Raw genomic sequence first — 18489 nt, 5'->3', positions numbered from 1 at the left:
TTACAAAGCTCATCGTTCTGAAAAGCGAGGTGTGCTCTGATTGGCCAGCTATCCAGTGCGTTGTGATTGGCCGAATACCTCAAGCGTGTGACGGAAATGTTACGCCCCTACCATACTGTGATGCTCTGTCCGGCCGGAGCGACGATTCAAAAACATGAAAATCCATTATAAACTAGGCATTCGATCTTCTTTATGCACCAAGAGCTTGTAACACTCCAAAGAGAAAGGAAAAATTTAAATAGCATCATATGACCCCTTTAAATGCCCCATACTGTTTAGTGAGATATAATCGCAGTAAGCTGTTTATTTTCAAAAGACATCACAGTGTTTGATCAGTAGGCAAAAAAAAACAAAAAAACAGTGCACACATAGTGTATGGTATGTTTTTGATAACAGCATGCATAACCATTTATGGACTTAAAGTTGCACTCAGTAATGTTGTTGCTCATTAACATGTTTTCTTTTTCGGAGTGTCTATTTACACTAAGTGCAAATACCTGCCTTGTTGGCAGAGGCTATTTACACAAATTCTGCCCACCAACGTGTGATTGGGGCAATCAAAACTACAAAAGACGCTTGACAAATATCAAGGCCAATAGCGTAGGTTGTAAATCGTGTGCTTTTTGATGCGATCGAACCGGGTTCGAATCCTTTTTTTCCCTTTTCAAATCTCATATCACATCGGAATGGCATTTATTTTAAATAAAAATGAAGGAAATAATCAAAAAGTTGAAAATAAAGTATCGGGTAGGGTTAGGGTAGGTGTCCCAATAAGGTGGGCATCCATTTAATAATTTGAATTAAAATTATAATTTACACTCAATACGTTATTATTGCGTACTTTTTATAATGTGAGGTGCAGCAGATAATTGACACTATTTGCAAAAATTAGTATAGCAGAAAATCCTGCTATTTTAACAGTGTAAATAGATCTATAGCTATTTGCACTTATTGTAAATAGCATATCGCTAAAAAAATGCTGCTTTCACTTAGTGTAAATAGAATTCATTGGTATTTGCACTTAGTGTAAATAGCATCAATTCCTAAGAAAATATGCTATTTTCACTTTTCAGCCGCTATTACAATAGAACCCTGAAGTGCTAAAAATTCTAACTTGTTTTTTTTTTGTTTGGGCCTGCAAAAATCCCTTCAGCACAATGGCTGAATGCAAATAGAGCAATATCAAAATCAAGTAGAGCATTAGTAACTGCTAACTCATTTTTTCGTGATGGTGCATCTGCACTACTATGTGACTGTAAAGGTCCATGATGACCAGAATATCAGCAAGTTCAAGATAACAAGTTCAACATAACCAAACTACCGAGTGCACCTTTAAGGTTACATATTTCTATGCTTTCTTATTTCTCTGTTTTATGTGTCTTTATTGATAACTTTTACGTTTAACTAAAGTTTACATTTTTTAACAGAAAATCCCAGGATCAAGAAGACTATACATCTGAACTGTAAGGCACAAAAACATCCTACACATGACATATCCAACAGTATTGTAGATAAACTCTCACCATGACTGTTAAATAATTTTCAGTTGGCGATTCTGCTGGAGACATGCTTGGGCCCTCACTGATGCTGCTGCTGTTGTCATTGACTCTGGAGTTAACATGAGCACTATGGGATGCGCTTTCCATTAGTACCCTCTCTGATTCTCTGTCAGCTCCTCTGCCATCTCTCTCGCTGTCCAGCAGCTATGTTATAATCCAGGACTGAGATTGCTGCAGAGAAATATGTGCTCAGAATGAGAACGATAAACTCAACCCTCCCTGACCACCCCAACCATGTGACAACGGTTCAGCTCAGTTTGTTCCGCACTTGTTTTGTCACAATACAGTGACATATTCATGCTTTGACTTCATTTTCTATATTGTATTTGTGCACAGCTGTGTTGCAGAAAAGGATTAGAGTGAAGTGGAATGGGACGGCCCACATAGCCTACAGATAATCCTGGACATACATGACAGCTTTCATCATTCTAAACAGCTTATTGTAATGTCATTTCATTAATGTTGTTCTTTATATCCGAGCTGTTGAGTGCAAAATCACTTACTTGACTTCATGGCAGAAGGTATTGAATGTTGAGAATGAGATTCACCTACTGCATATGACCTCTAGATGACGGTATAGATCTTCAGACCAAATACCTTTTTTTTAATGCATAAAATGTCCATAGACCCTTTTGGCTGGTGTGCACTGAGAAGTTCCTCAAGCAGTTATGTAATGCATTATAGCGCATAACGTCATTATCTCTGCAGCGAACAAGGTGTGTTGCTACACGTGATACAGAATAATTAAAGGCAACTTTTGAAATTAAGTTTAATTTCTTTCTTCTATTTGTACAAAATTCGTACAAAATGTAAATGATGGTGTGACAGTTTACAACGCCCAATTAATTATTATAATAATTATAATTATAAAAATCTTCCGCTAAAAAAATACAGTGCTGAGCACATGACATGAATGACCTGAGTTGTGACGTTTGGAAAGGGCGTGTATGTCGATGCGGAATATGGCGGCAAACAAGTCGGTTGTGAGTGGTAATGAGCAATGCAAAATTATTTTTATTTTATTTTAAGCACCGCTTAGCCAATCAAATTTGGGGACACAAACACAAGTAGTTGCAACATTAAATTCTGATTGGATGAGCCATGTTCGAAGCCGCTGTCAAATTATTAACATAAGATGCTTTGCTAGATTAGGGTAGGCTAATGACCCAGCTAACAAAAATATGTTCTAAGAACGTTTTGGTAATGTTCCCATTGTTATAAAAACTAATTCTGAACGTTCTCTGAATGTTCAAAACGTCCAGTTTAAAAAAAAAAACGTAAAAAATATTTTCCCCTGGTTATTTGAACGTTAAGGGAACATTCCATTTTATAATTTTGCAAACATTATGGGAATGCTACATTAGATGAACATCCATGAACAAACATTCTATGGAAAAAAAACGATGTACATTTTGTGTTATTTTAAAGGGGTCATATGATGCGATTTCAAGTTTTCCTTTCTCTTTGGAGTGTTACAAGCTGTTTTTTGCATAGATAAGATCCCTAAAGTTGCAAAGACTAAAGTCTCAAACCCAAAGAGATATTCTTTATAAAAGTTAAGACTCTTCCACGCCCTTCTAAAACACCTCGTTCAAACATGCCCCCACATATCTACGTCATGATGTGGGAATATTTGCATAACGCCGCCCAAATGTTCACGCAAAGAAAGAAGGCGTAACTTTGATTCTCGCTGTAGTATTGTTGCCGCCGCCATATTGTGGAGACGCTGTGTGTTAGAGGAGAAACAATAATGTACAGTATGTGGAAAATAATGTTTTTTGAACCTTAAAACGCAAAATAATGTTCTTTTTAGCAACGTCATATGACCCCTTTAACATCATTAAAGACCAGAAAAGGCCTACTGGAGGAACGTTTGTTCATAACATTGAGATAGATAACCTTGCCAGAAGTTTTGCTAGTGAGATTAACCTTTTTTTCAATCACTATAATAGATTTTTATTAAGCGCAGTGCCGTTTTTCACATTAAGTTGAAGAGCAGCATTAAATTTCAGAGATATTGTAAATAGCCTAAATGCCGCGTAAGGATGTTTGAAAGTTGGATGACAAAACAGCACATTACTAATGAGTCTCACAGCAGTTTACACGATGAGCCCCTTTAAGTCTTTAACAGTGCATGACTTAACGTATAATGAGAGGATAACAGTGTAGCATAAATTATGAATAAATGTTTCACTAATTATCTCTCTCAATCTTCGTACGACACTTGAGTTCCGTCCCGCCTCTTGAGATAAAGCGCACGGAGACTGGCTGATATTATACCGTTCTCCATGCGAGAGAGAGAGAGAGAGAGAGAGAGAGAGAGAGAGAGAGACGTTTCACATGTGACAGTTCTTCATTCGTAGGTAGGTAAGACACTTGGCACGCTGATGGACCTCCTCTGTTAGACCTGCTCGCACTTTAAGGGACTTTCTTCTTACAGACCAGGAGAGCAGGACGCATTTCCAGTTACTCGGAGAACTTCAGCGTGCCTTTTGACAGCTGACAAGTTACAGGCACATTCGCTTCTTACGAGCTTGTTTTATTCCACAAACTTGATAGAAGATCGGACTATCTGAAAGTCATGATGGAGATGAAGGTGCTGGGATGCGCGTTGCTTTTTCCTCTCCAGATCTTATTTTGCTTATTGAGGGCGATCGTGCGCTTCTTTACGCGCCAGAAGCGCAGAGATCTGGGCACTGATGTGGTCCTCATCACTGGAGGTGGAAGAGGAATCGGCCGTCACCTGGCTAAAGAGTTTGCCAAGCAAGGAGCAAGAAAGGTAAGGCTGCGTTAGCGTTTTTATTCAGTGAAACGCAATTCATTACGATGTTATCTACTCACATGCTCTTTGTAATTAAAAAAATAAAAACATTTGAGTGCTTTCCATTTCAGTCTTGATCAAGGACCGCCTATAGAAAAGGAATTTGAGCTTTTTAAAGCAGTTTTAAAAGTCTTTAAAAAAAATAAATCTATTAGTATATAATGTATTGTGAAATGTAAACTTCCAAAGCGCAATCTGATGTTAGTCTCGCGCAACACAAATTGTAATTTGGCGCCACTAACTCGATTAGCTAAACAAACGTATTTATCTACAAAACTATTTTTTAACAGAACAATAAGGTTTTGTGATATAGGCATATAATAAAGTTAAACATAACAAGGCTATTTATCGATGTAACCCCGCCTTAGTAACGGAAAGCGCGCAGGCGGCGTACCGTTGTTATGGTTACCTCATCTGGAGAATGCCACTTCTGTTCGTTAGCGTCTACAGGTAATTGGCGACAGGTGAAAATACGCCCTGTTTTTAACATCACTTTCAAAATTGCTCACTTGCTGACATGGATTAAGTTATAACATTTCACAGCACTCCTACAATACTCACACATAGGGCCTACGTTTTAAAGTAAGAAAGAGAAATAGAAAAGGAATCAGCTCAGATCTATGTGCCTATAAGAAATTCCAAATGTGAATAGGACATTTTTCTGTTACATAATTGATCGGTTTGTTTATTATTTCAGCATTACTGACAACCAAACAAAACCAGTAAGGGTTGTGTTTATCTGATTTATTCACATTGCAGTAAACACACCTTTTTGGTTATGTAAATACACTTTGAAATGGCCGAGTTTGTCCTGATGGGGCACAGTATGGTTTTCCAGTCAGCGCAGTCAACAGAATGTAGTGACCTGTTGCTACCCTGAAGCCTTGAGTTCTGTTTCATATTCCTCCTGCACACAAACACAGGTGTTTCCTAAGCCTTTATGTCTTTACAAATGCCTAACAGTGGGCTGCTGACAGGCACGGCTGTTTTGTTGAACTCAAATCATGTGTGACTCTTTAACCTTCCAGGGAAGTTCAAACTCCCCAGTCGTACAGGATGAACTGTCACAAATCATCTTGTTTATTATGATTATTGTTAATGAATATAAAACTGATTTAAACTTACTATATCACTCTTCCCAAGAACAGAGTAACACCAGTAAAAGCACAAGCATCAAGTGTCAGGAACACAGTAATAGTGTGCGTGTGAGGGACTGAATGTATATGTGCTGCATTCATGTGTGTGAATGTGCACCCAACATGTGTAGGTGTGTGAATGGATCAATTGCAAGGGGGTGTAGTAGGCAGAGAAGCACCTTGCAGATTGGTTACCACAACCAAGTTCATTGGCAGGTCAGCCAGATTTGCAGTGCAGGGCTGATGATGTCATTTGTGTTATTGTGTGGGCTGCTTACGGCTGAATCCCAGAGGAACAGAATCAAACGGAAAGCCAACGGAGCTGAAGCTGTGTATGAAAGTCAAGTCAAGCAGACACAAGTTAGGCCTCCTCAATTAAATATTGATCAAATATGTGTTTTATTTCCCTAAGAGAGGATTAAAATAGGATGAAAATCTTTCACATCTTTTCCCTATAATCTACTGCATTAGTCTGTGAGTTTAGAAATCTTGAACAGCATTAAAATATTCTAAAATGTACATTTATAATTATGAAGTTCTACAAAGTTTATGTAAATGATGAAGGATGAGGTATAAAGGTGGGAAGGTAAAGGTGAATAGAGGCTGGCACTCCCATGCTCCCAGCTGGGCTTTGGCCCATGCCTGACCCCTCTGGGCCAGCACTAATGAGGGGGCGTTAGGCTGCCCCTGCCCGTGTCTCCCGGTGGCTCTGTTGCTTGAACTTTTACTGATAATGGGACACTCACCATGTGCTGTTTGTGACATTGGTGGGACATGAGTCAGGCAGTATGTCACATGAGAAAGCTCATCTGTTGCTTGCTTGCCCTATTTCACTCTGTCCCTCTCAAAATTATATTTTATATAAAGAAAATTAAGCCAATTTTAGTACTATTAACACTTTTTTCTTTTTTTAATTGCACTGTGACTATATATTGTCCTACGTAGGGTTGTGGGGATAATGGAGCCTCTCCAGAATTTCAAGCCATAGGTAAGGAAACACCCTGGATGCATAGTTTTATTTTATTTTATTTCATTTCATTTCATTTTATTTTATTTTCCAGTTGTCCTATGTAGGGTTACCAGAGATGCTGTAGCATTTTCCTGGCAAGCAGGGAAATACCCTATTTACAGTGTAGCATAAATTATGAATAAATGTTTCACTAATTATCTCTCTCAATCTTCGTACGACACTTGAGTTCCGTCCCGCCTCTTGAGATAAAGCGCACGGAGACTGGCTGATATTATACCGTTCTCCATGCGAGAGAGAGAGAGAGAGAGAGAGAGAGAGAGAGAGAGACGTTTCACATGTGACAGTTCTTCATTCGTAGGTAGGTAAGACACTTGGCACGCTGATGGACCTCCTCTGTTAGACCTGCTCGCACTTTAAGGGACTTTCTTCTTACAGACCAGGAGAGCAGGACGCATTTCCAGTTACTCGGAGAACTTCAGCGTGCCTTTTGACAGCTGACAAGTTACAGGCACATTCGCTTCTTACGAGCTTGTTTTATTCCACAAACTTGATAGAAGATCGGACTATCTGAAAGTCATGATGGAGATGAAGGTGCTGGGATGCGCGTTGCTTTTTCCTCTCCAGATCTTATTTTGCTTATTGAGGGCGATCGTGCGCTTCTTTACGCGCCAGAAGCGCAGAGATCTGGGCACTGATGTGGTCCTCATCACTGGAGGTGGAAGAGGAATCGGCCGTCACCTGGCTAAAGAGTTTGCCAAGCAAGGAGCAAGAAAGGTAAGGCTGCGTTAGCGTTTTTATTCAGTGAAACGCAATTCATTACGATGTTATCTACTCACATGCTCTTTGTAATTAAAAAAATAAAAACATTTGAGTGCTTTCCATTTCAGTCTTGATCAAGGACCGCCTATAGAAAAGGAATTTGAGCTTTTTAAAGCAGTTTTAAAAGTCTTTAAAAAAAATAAATCTATTAGTATATAATGTATTGTGAAATGTAAACTTCCAAAGCGCAATCTGATGTTAGTCTCGCGCAACACAAATTGTAATTTGGCGCCACTAACTCGATTAGCTAAACAAACGTATTTATCTACAAAACTATTTTTTAACAGAACAATAAGGTTTTGTGATATAGGCATATAATAAAGTTAAACATAACAAGGCTATTTATCGATGTAACCCCGCCTTAGTAACGGAAAGCGCGCAGGCGGCGTACCGTTGTTATGGTTACCTCATCTGGAGAATGCCACTTCTGTTCGTTAGCGTCTACAGGTAATTGGCGACAGGTGAAAATACGCCCTGGTGGTAGTAATATCACTATCAAAACTGCTCAGTTGCTGACATGGATTAAATAAGATATATATATAAAAAAAATTGACAGCACTCCTACAATACTCACACATAAGTTATAAAGTAAGAAAGAGAAATAGAAAAGGAATCAGCTCAGATCTATGTGCCTATAAGAAATTCCAAATGTGAATAGGACATTTTTCTGTTACATAATTGATCGGTTTGTTTATTATTTCAGCATTACTGACAACCAAGCAGAACTAGTAAGGGTTGTGTTTACTTGATTTATTCACACTGCAGTAAACACCTTTTTTGGCTATCTATATACACTTTGAAATGGTCGAGTTTGTCCTGATGGGGCACAGTATGGTTTTCCAGTCAGCGCAGTCAACAGAATGTAGTGACCTGTTGCTACCCTGAAGCCTTGAGTTCTGTTTCATATTCCTCCTGCACACAAACACAGGTGTTTCCTAAGCCTTTATGTCTTTACAAATGCCTAACAGTGGGCTGCTGACAGGCACGGCTGTTTTGTTGAACTCAAATCATGTGTGACTCTTTAACCTTCCAGGGAAGTTCAAACTCCCCAGTCGTACAGGATGAACTGTCACAAATCATCTTGTTTATTATGATTATTGTTAATGAATATAAAACTGATTTAAACTTACTATATCACTCTTCCCAAGAACAGAGTAACACCAGTAAAAGCACAAGCATCAAGTGTCAGGAACACAGTAATAGTGTGCGTGTGAGGGACTGAATGTATATGTGCTGCATTCATGTGTGTGAATGTGCACCCAACATGTGTAGGTGTGTGAATGGATCAATTGCAAGGGGGTGTAGTAGGCAGAGAAGCACCTTGCAGATTGGTTACCACAACCAAGTTCATTGGCAGGTCAGCCAGATTTGCAGTGCAGGGCTGATGATGTCATTTGTGTTATTGTGTGGGCTGCTTACGGCTGAATCCCAGAGGAACAGAATCAAACGGAAAGCCAACGGAGCTGAAGCTGTGTATGAAAGTCAAGTCAAGCAGACACAAGTTAGGCCTCCTCAATTAAATATTGATCAAATATGTGTTTTATTTCCCTAAGAGAGGATTAAAATAGGATGAAAATCTTTCACATCTTTTCCCTATAATCTACTGCATTAGTCTGTGAGTTTAGAAATCTTGAACAGCATTAAAATATTCTAAAATGTACATTTATAATTATGAAGTTCTACAAAGTTTATGTAAATGATGAAGGATGAGGTATAAAGGTGGGAAGGTAAAGGTGAATAGAGGCTGGCACTCCCATGCTCCCAGCTGGGCTTTGGCCCATGCCTGACCCCTCTGGGCCAGCACTAATGAGGGGGCGTTAGGCTGCCCCTGCCCGTGTCTCCCGGTGGCTCTGTTGCTTGAACTTTTACTGATAATGGGACACTCACCATGTGCTGTTTGTGACATTGGTGGGACATGAGTCAGGCAGTATGTCACATGAGAAAGCTCATCTGTTGCTTGCTTGCCCTATTTCACTCTGTCCCTCTCAAAATTATATTTTATATAAAGAAAATTAAGCCAATTTTAGTACTATTAACACTTTTTTCTTTTTTTAATTGCACTGTGACTATATATTGTCCTACGTAGGGTTGTGGGGATAATGGAGCCTCTCCAGAATTTCAAGCCATAGGTAAGGAAACACCCTGGATGCATAGTTTTATTTTATTTTATTTCATTTCATTTCATTTTATTTTATTTTCCAGTTGTCCTATGTAGGGTTACCAGAGATGCTGTAGCATTTTCCTGGCAAGCAGGGAAATACCCTATTTTATTTTATTTTATTTATTTATTTATTTTTATTATTATTTTTTTTTTTACAGTTGTCCTGTGTAGGGTTGCAAGAGATGCTGTAGCATTTTCCTGGCAAGCAGGGAAATACCCTATTTTATTTTATTTTATTTATTTATTTATTTTTATTATTATTTTTTTTTTTACAGTTGTCCTGTGTAGGGTTGCAAGAGATGCTGGAGCATTTTCCTGGCAAGCATTAAATTAAATTTTTTATTAAATTAAATTAAATTAAATTTTGTTTTATTTTGTTTTGTACTGTCACAATGCAAAAAAAAAATTTGTGGTGACCCGGACATGTTCTTGACAGGTTATGTGAGATTCCCCCACACTAATGCTCTCCCTTGAGAGGCTTTGAATACTGAAGGGTTCCTCAGAAGGTCAGAACATGTGGCTGTTTTATGTGTGTATGTTTGTTTATGAGGTGGATTGAGATTGACAGGATGGGGAGGGGATGGACTCATCCTTGTGTTCATTACCTCTCGCTGACCTTGCTGAGTGATGGATCTAATAGCCAGAGAGTTAACCGACCTACACAGCCTGACCCTGTCCTCTATCACTCTCACTGGCTCTCCCTAAACCTCGTGTACAATGATAAGGAAATACTTCATTCAGTAACTCCTTAGAGGGCTCAACCTATACATCAATGTGTAGCAATCATGCATAATACATCACAGAGTTGGAGAGAGTTGTCCCTCAGCTTACAATGTAAAAACTCCTCCTGTTGTCTTGAAAATTGTAAATGATGTTCTGCATTTACTTTACACCAATCATGACTTTCCTCCCTCAGGTGATTTTGTGGGGCCGCACAGAGAAATGTTTAAAAGAGACATGTGAGGAGATCTCCATGACTGGAACAGAGTGCCATTACTTTGTGTGTGACGTGGGCAACAGAGATGAAGTGTACCAGCAGGCCAAAGTGCTCAGGGAAAAGGTATATTTAAACACTTCATGCCTTGTCTCGAGATCAAAAAAGATATTTTAGCCAAAAGGACTTTACATAGAGTGACCCCGTCTTAAACAGCTAGTCCTGTGGCTTTTGCTCGGGTACATCCATTCACAAGACTGTAAGGTGTCTTATTTGTCATTTTAGGTTTCAGAAGGGTGCTCTCTAGCACCCCCTTTGTGGCTGCTAGGGTCTAGGCTAGGGATTTTCAAGTATTTTAATGCCGAAGACACCAATTCTGTATATAGTGCTTTCTTGTGTGTGGACCCTTGTTCATGTTGTTTTCTAAATTAAATAATTGCATTATTTATATTATTCTATATTATTTATACTTATTTTACATAATGTTGCTATAATTTTTGTTTCATTTTATTTTTACATGATTTTATTACATTTTTTTCTGCATTGGTATCAGTTTGGAAAACTTTTTTTTCTCCTAATTTAAACAATTGCCTTCTTTACATGTTATTTTTAAAAAAAAATTTTTTTTCATTTTTTCCCCTATATTTTTCTCTTCTTTGGTATCTATTGGGGTACCATGTTAAATTAAACAATTGCATATTTGTATATTGTTATTTAAAGATTTAAATAAGGCACAAAATCACTTTCACGGACTTTTACATTAACTGTTCCCTCCTGGTGGAATGACCTGCCCAACTCAACCCGAGCAGCTGAGTCCTTAGCCATCTTCAATAATCGGCTAAAAACACATCTCTTCCATCTTTATTTGACCCTCTAACTCTAGCAAGCGGGCCCATAATAGAGCCTTGAGGTACTCCACTAATAATAGAAGCAGAAGATGAAGAGAACTTACCCAACTCTACAGAAAAAGACCCGTATTTAAGATATGAGCTGAACCATTGTAAGGCAGTACCACTGATACCGATCAAATGCTCTAAACAAAACCACACTGTATTTTGTTTTGCCTACAAAACCACCACTGGCTCTGCACCCATTTACCTAAATTCATTACTTCAGAGTTATGTGCCCTCTAGAAGCTTGCGTTCTGCAAGTGAACGTCGCTTTATTGTTCATCCCAAAGAGGCACAAAATCACTTTCACTGACTTTTACATTAACTGTTCCCTCCTGGTGGAATGACCTGCTCAACTCAATCCGAGCAGCTGAATCCTTTGCCATCTTCAAGAATCGGCTAAAAACACATCTCTTCCATTTTTATTTGACCCTCTAACTCTAGCACTCTCTATTCTAATTCTATTCTTTAAAAAAAAAAAAAAACTTTTTAGACTTCAATTATATTCATTTACTAACTGTTCTATCTATTACATCTATTTGTTTTCTTTTTATTTATTATACAATTAACAAAAGCAAAAAAGGCCTCTAACACTAGCTTGCTCTATTCTTTTTCTATTCTTTTTATTTATTTTATAATTTACAAAAAAAAACTTGCTACGTGTGCTGCGTTAAGCTAACTGAGACTTGTTATAGTACTTATCATTGCTCTTTTGTTGATTTTGATTGCTTCCATTGTCCTCATTTGTAAGTCGCTTTGGATAAAAGCATCTGCTAAATGACTAAATGTAAATGTAATAATTTATCAAATTAAAACGCATTATATATATATATATATGGCATCTATTATTGTTATCTTTTCTTTTCCTTGGAACCAAAATAATACAATTTTACTTATCCACACAGTAAATTTTACTCTAAATGGATGCGATGTGGTCTCACACAGGTCGGGGATGTCACCATTCTTGTCAATAATGCAGCTGTTGTCCATGGAAAAAGTCTTATGGACAGTGACGATGACGCACTCCTGAAAACCCAGCACATAAACACACTTGGACAGTTCTGGGTAAGAGACTAATCAATATCTTAACTTATTCTCTGCTCGCATGACTGTCAATTTATTGCAGTGCAGTAACCGTGCTTTGAACCTAACATGAACTCTAGATACTCCTTTGTGTCTTGCAGAACATTTTTCATTTACTTAACGTTAAGTCACTTGGCATGCTGTAATTCTTGGAAGCGTTCCTCATCATTTAAGCATGTTTTTGCCAAGAGAGAAAACGTAACACCGACAAATTCCTCACATAGAAGAGTCAGAGACAAAAATACAAGAGAGATTCACAAACAAAAGCGAATGGTCCTAAAAGAACTGGTGGAATAGTTAAAGTTAAACGTTTTGAAGAAAATGGACTGCTCAGATTGAAGATCTAGGCTACACACAGTCATGCTTTTTAGGACACATTCGTAGTCAATGAGAACAAGAGCTGATCATCTGAGACTTAGCTGCAGTAGTAGCTCACGCTGAGGATTGCTGTAATATATTGTTGCTCTAATCTCAAACACATGGCGTTTTCTGAATGCCAGTTTTACATAGAGTCCATCATCTGACTTGAGATCAAACACTGAATGTGGGCTCATATTTCTGCTGAGCCAGTCAGATATGCTTGTTGACGTTCACCAAAGGTAGTCTAGAGAATACTAGACAATTAACACATTCCCGACCCCGAAATTCCGAAGCTTTCATTGTTATTGTTGGATTTTCCAGAAGATGGTTGAGGGAACAGAACAATGTGTAATTGTGTCTGTCTCCCCCACAGACCACGAAAGCATTTCTGCCTCGCATGCTGGAGCTCTGCAACGGCCACGTGGTGTGCATTAACTCCATTCTCTCCCTCTCCTCCATCCCTGGAGCCATCGACTACTGCACGTCCAAGGCCTCGTCTTATGCCTTCATGGAAAGCCTGACGCTAGGCCTGCTGGACTGTCCAGGAGTGGGCTGCACCACGGTGCTTCCCTTCCATACTGACACAGAGATGTTCCAGGGCATGAGAGTTAGGTAATGAGCTGCTGGTGCTGATAAACATGAAGACCTAGTTGAAATTTAAAAAAGTGGTCCATCATTTAATGAATTCATGTTTTAGGTTCCCTAAGCTGTTTCCTCCTCTGAATCCTGAGATGGTGGCCGAACGCACTGTAGAAGCTATAAAGACCAACACTGCCTTTGTTGTCCTGCCATGGACCATGCACTTTCTGGTCATCCTTAAGAGGTGAGACTATCACTGTTGTTGGAATCAGAGCAGAATTACATATTTTTATCCACAATTCATTATTTCATAAAAACATTATTCATTATTCTATGCATTATATATTACATATTTCAATTGGCTGCACATAACTTCTTGATTTTTTTCACAGTCTTTTGCCCCAGTCTGCCCTGGAAGAGATCCATAAGTTTTCAGGAAGCTACACCTGTATGAACACATTCAAAGGACGGACTTAAACTTAGAAGCAGTGTGACTGTGAAAAATCCTCAAAACCAGTTTTTTAATGCAAAGCAAGCACTACGTCCAGGAACACCAATGTGTTGCTTTGTGGACGCAAAAAAAAAAAAAAAGACTGTGAAAGGTTCATTGGGAACAGCGAATCAAGATGGCTTGTTTTCCCAGGAACTGTTATGTCTGCGAGTTTTATGTGGATACATTTGGATTTGTTGCCCTATACTGGACTGCACACAGGCATGTAGGTGAACGTGTTCTTTGGATATTTGTGATAGTAAGGAGCACAGACTGTTACAGTTAAAGGGATAGTTTACCCAAAAATGAAAATTACCCCATGATTTACTCACCCTCAAGCCATCCTAGGTGTATATGACTTATACAATTAGAGTTATATTTAAAAAATGTCCTGACTCTTCCAAGCTTTATAATGGCCGTGAATGGTGCTTGAGATTTTGAAGCCCAAAAAAGTGCATCCATCCATCATAAAAAGTGCTCCACGCTGCTCCGGGGGATTAATAAAGGCCTTCTGAAGCAAATCGATATGTTTGTGTAAGAATAATATCCATATTTAAAACTTTAGAAACCATAATCTCTAGCTTCCGCTAACTGTCGTACTCGTGTTCACAAGAGAGTGGCATTCCAGCAAAACAAAACACCAGTCATGAATTCACTCATTTATAAACTAAGAAATAAATTTGAAATACAATTTGAGACTAGAAACTCATCACTGATCATCCATCATGGAAGGTTGCTGTCACGTCACGTGACAAAATAATGAACGACTCGAAAGGTGAACTAATCAATTCTCTTTCCAGCTCAGACTGCGTTGGTTAAGCTTATGGGGCTGTCACGTGATGAACCAACGACTCAAACCCGAAGACTTGTCAGATAAGGTGAGGTGAGCTAGCATAGACTAAAGATCCAAGTAAACAATGAATTAATATTTTCTGTTTCTTATAGCATTATAGTTTTGTCTTGTTTGTAGTGTGATCAATGTTTGCGTAAGTAGTAGATATGTTTGGGAAGTAACACGTAACATTTGAATTACATTTTGCTAAAATGAACGAAATGACTCGAAAAAAGATTCGTTCAATTTGCTGAACGAGACACAAAGATCCGAGTCGGTAAAATGAACCGAACTTCCCATTACTAACCCCCTGGAGCCGTGTGGAGCACTTTCTATGATGGATGGATGCACATTTGGCTTCAAAATCTCAAGCAACATTCATTATAATTATAACATTAATAATCATTATAAAGATTGGAAGAACCAGGACATTTTTTAATGTAACTCCATTTGTATTCGTCTGAAAGAAGAAAGTCATATACACCTAGGCTTGAGGGTGAGTAAATCATGGGGTAAATTTCATTTTTGGTTGAACTATCCCTTTAATAATTAAATGGTTCTTACAATGCTCTGAGGTTTTCATCGGGGCCTGTTTGCCCTTGTAAGATGTGACTTGGGAGTTTTATAGATTTTCACTGATTTTAAGAACATTTTTGTAACAAAGTCAGTCAAGTCTTCAAATACATACGGCAAATGTATATACTTTTTCAAATATTTATATTTTTTAAGTTGCTAATATAAAATATATTTACATAAACATTAAATTTCAATAAGTTTGAGCTGTTTTCTCATTTAGCTTTTGGCCATTTTATATATTTCAATCCAAATATAATACTGTCCAAAACATACATTTTTGCAAGTGTATGTTGGAAGTGTATGTTCTTTCTCAAAGTATATTTTGTAATGTATTTTGGTTTGAACTACATTTTTTTTTATTTAAGCAGTACTGTTTACCACATATATTACAAATATATTTTGGCCAGGGAAAAAAAAATATATTTTTTGCCGTATGGGACTTGTTTAAAGTAATTCCAGCATGTCTATCTTCATATTACTGTCGACTTCAAATAAACAGTATTTGAGCTTAAAAAAACCATGGTGAGTGTTATTTTGTGGGTGTTCATGTTGGTTTGAAAACAGGGACGTGTCAGTCCCTGGCAGTGTGCTTGTTCTGTCTCTGCCAAAACTCACAGGCATTTCATGGTCAGCATTCCACCACTGCAGGCCAGCCAATCTTGAGCTCATTGTACACTAGGCAGGGTTGTCATAACACTAACTCCGCTAAACAGGAAAGCACACTGGAGAGGGGTCAGCCACTGGAAGGCTAATAGATGAATCTAGCACTTGTCATTTTATTCAGCTTTGTCACTCACACCTAGCTGAACGGCTGATGTTCACTGTCGATGCAGCTGTATCGCACCAAACAGATGGTAATGCAGTGCCTGTTCACAATTTTCTCCTACGCCTCGATTGGCCAAATTGGATGCGAGATCTAAGACTGTGTAACCTCATAAAATCAAATCTACAGGCAGATGTTTTTTTCTTTCGGCGTCTCTCCCTCGGATTCTTTCCATGCGGTGCATCCCTGCTGCAGTATTAGAAGACAATAGAGTGTTATCAAAGCACACTGGGGACTGAAACTGACATACAACAGGCACGAAGCAGCTATTGCAATTATGTGATTACCAATTCACATCACATTCTTCATTCTACACTCTGCTGTTATTTTGTGGCTGAAAGGAAAAGTTACTTTCTGATTAACTATATAAAATAAATAATGTACGCTGTGGGGCTGGGGGAATAATCACCAAAAATGTTGTATAACACAAATGACAAAAACTGAAGAATGAGACTTGGCATGTCTAATGGCAATGATGGACACTGTTGAGAGTGGGATCAGGACATGAAACTGTGTCATGGAGTGCATGTGTGTTGGAGAAGTCAGCTCAAATCTCAGGGGGTGAGTTCAGAGCAAGGTTAGCCAAATAGTAGATAAATCTGAGTAGGTTGTTGGACAGACAGCTCACCCTGTGATGAACCCTTTGCCCAGGAAAAAGAACTGCTTAATGTGACCCAGCACAGGTGGAAAAGAAGTAGAAATGGGTACTAGGAGAATTGGTAGGGCACATGGTAACTCGTCCCTATTGTAACAGATAACTTCAGGGATGCTGAACATATGCCATTAGCTTTCACAGGTTTGTGAGATCATATTTGAACCAGATTTTGTCAGACTGGTCTGTGTTACCACATATTGTAGTTGTTTGTTTGAACCCATGTGTTTCTTATGACAGCATCTCATTAACGAAAGCACGCTTACGTCTATGCAGTGCATGAATGCTAAATGTTAGCAATAGTATTGTCCTTGTCAATGTTATTCGTCCAAGCAGGGCAGGGTTGTGTGGCCACTGCTCATCCATCTTTAAATAATGAGTGTGTCACCCTGAGGGAAGAGATCATTGATCTGACATCACACTGTCAGTCAAGAAGAAGAACGTAGACAGTCCCTGCGTCCCAATGTGCATACTATCTGCCCTAAATAGTATTGAAAATTAGTAATAGAATTTAGGATAGTATGCACATTGGGACGCAGGCAAAGTGTTTGAAAATGCAGCCGTGTTTAACTAAAAGAAACTTCTTTAAAATTCAAAATTAAATGTTACAGAAAACTTGTGTATAATGCCAAAGATTTTATCTCATTTTAAATACATTTTGATATCTTTAAATCACTGTTTTATTGACAACTAAAATGTACCATTATAAGCAAATTATCGTTTCTTACATCTCGCGATAATAAACACGGCGCGAACTAACTAGTTCGCGGCTTAGCGCCGTTTTTGTACTTGGCGCGAAATAACCGCCAATTAGCAAGCAGCATTAGCAACCAGCGCAGAAATGGAGACTTTAATTTAAAAAGGCTTGAGCAAACATTGGTAAAGTCTAGATGCTAAAAAACGATTTAAAAGTTAAACTATAGGATTTCAGCCCACAAACATGGAGGTTCATCCAATCTCACAGAAGGTAAGCAGAAATAATCCTTCTTAGCATATTTATTATGAGGGAAAAGTTGACATTTTCTGATACACAAAGCAGAAACACTGGATAAAGCACATGTAAAGAAGAACTATAAGGCAGCCTATCAGGTCATTCTACAGAAATGTCCACTTTTGGTATGGCAAATGTCTTAAAATGTATATCTTTTTTTAACATTTAAACTTAGACCACATTATTAGATTACATTTTGACTTTATGAATACACATAAATGACAGCTTGTAGCTTGTAATCTTTTTTGTGCATTTATTTAAAGACCACATACCATTTTTTTTTGTCACTGGTGTTAGCTTACTTCTTTGGCAATTTTAGAGTTTTGTATGAAATATTATTTCTCGATTTTTTTCAGCACATGTAGTCAGAGTTACAGAAAAATAATAATAATGCAAAAATAAGGAGATTGTTTTTTTTATTTTAATCAGGTTTGTTAAAAGTGTGATTGTATGATGTTAGTTCATTTGCGCAACCATGTATTTGTTATAACAATGAAAATATTTGGGAAAAAAAACAAGTAATTATGCAATCCTTTAAATCTCTAAACTCTTGAGTAGCAGAATTTATTGGATGTAAAATTATCATGCCACATGTGACATTTTATTTAATGTGATAGAAAAAAAACACAGTAACACCAGTGACACAATGAATCACCAGTGACATACATTAGACCAAAGATCCTTATTCTTCAACTATAATTATTAGAGGAGACTAAATTGTTACATTTGGCATTTAGTGAAAGCAGTAAAAGAACATAAACATAAACTGATCTTCACTGGTGTTACCCATAAGGAAGGTAACACCAGTGACAA

General features: G+C 38.0%; 2 protein-coding genes across 3 annotated transcripts in view; both read left to right on the top strand.

Moving 5' to 3' along the window:
* Window positions 1-2305, top strand: part of LOC107737570 (immunoglobulin superfamily member 21-like) — an 11960-nt gene extending 9655 nt beyond the window's left edge. The window contains exons 9-10 of the mRNA XM_016549103.1: window positions 1428-1463; window positions 1547-2305. Of these exons, the coding sequence (XP_016404589.1) occupies window positions 1428-1463; window positions 1547-1623 (113 nt within the window). The 3' untranslated portion in view covers window positions 1624-2305. The remainder of the gene's footprint in view (window positions 1-1427; window positions 1464-1546) is intronic.
* Window positions 2306-3819: 1514 nt separating this feature from the next.
* Window positions 3820-14138, top strand: LOC107737702 (short-chain dehydrogenase/reductase 3-like). 2 transcript variants are annotated; one of them, XM_016549292.1, is made up of 6 exons: window positions 3820-4338; window positions 10383-10526; window positions 12236-12355; window positions 13107-13345; window positions 13431-13556; window positions 13705-14138. In XM_016549292.1, exons 1-6 carry the CDS (start codon window positions 4141-4143, stop codon window positions 13787-13789), a joined length of 912 nt encoding a protein of 303 aa, XP_016404778.1. In that variant the 5' UTR covers window positions 3820-4140; the 3' UTR covers window positions 13790-14138. The 2 variants fall into 2 exon arrangements, with proteins under 2 accessions (XP_016404778.1, XP_016404777.1); XM_016549291.1 differs by lacking the exon at window positions 3820-4338 and adding an exon at window positions 6798-7260.
* The last annotated feature ends 4351 nt before the right edge of the window (window positions 14139-18489 follow it).

The sequence above is a fragment of the Sinocyclocheilus rhinocerous genome, unplaced genomic scaffold (genome assembly GCF_001515625.1).
Source record: "Sinocyclocheilus rhinocerous isolate Xijiao unplaced genomic scaffold, SAMN03320098_v1.1 scaffold72, whole genome shotgun sequence".
Classification (NCBI taxonomy): domain Eukaryota; kingdom Metazoa; phylum Chordata; class Actinopteri; order Cypriniformes; family Cyprinidae; genus Sinocyclocheilus; species Sinocyclocheilus rhinocerous.
The sequence above is the reverse complement of the archived record's forward strand: the minus strand, read 5'-3'. Positions and strand labels throughout refer to the sequence as shown.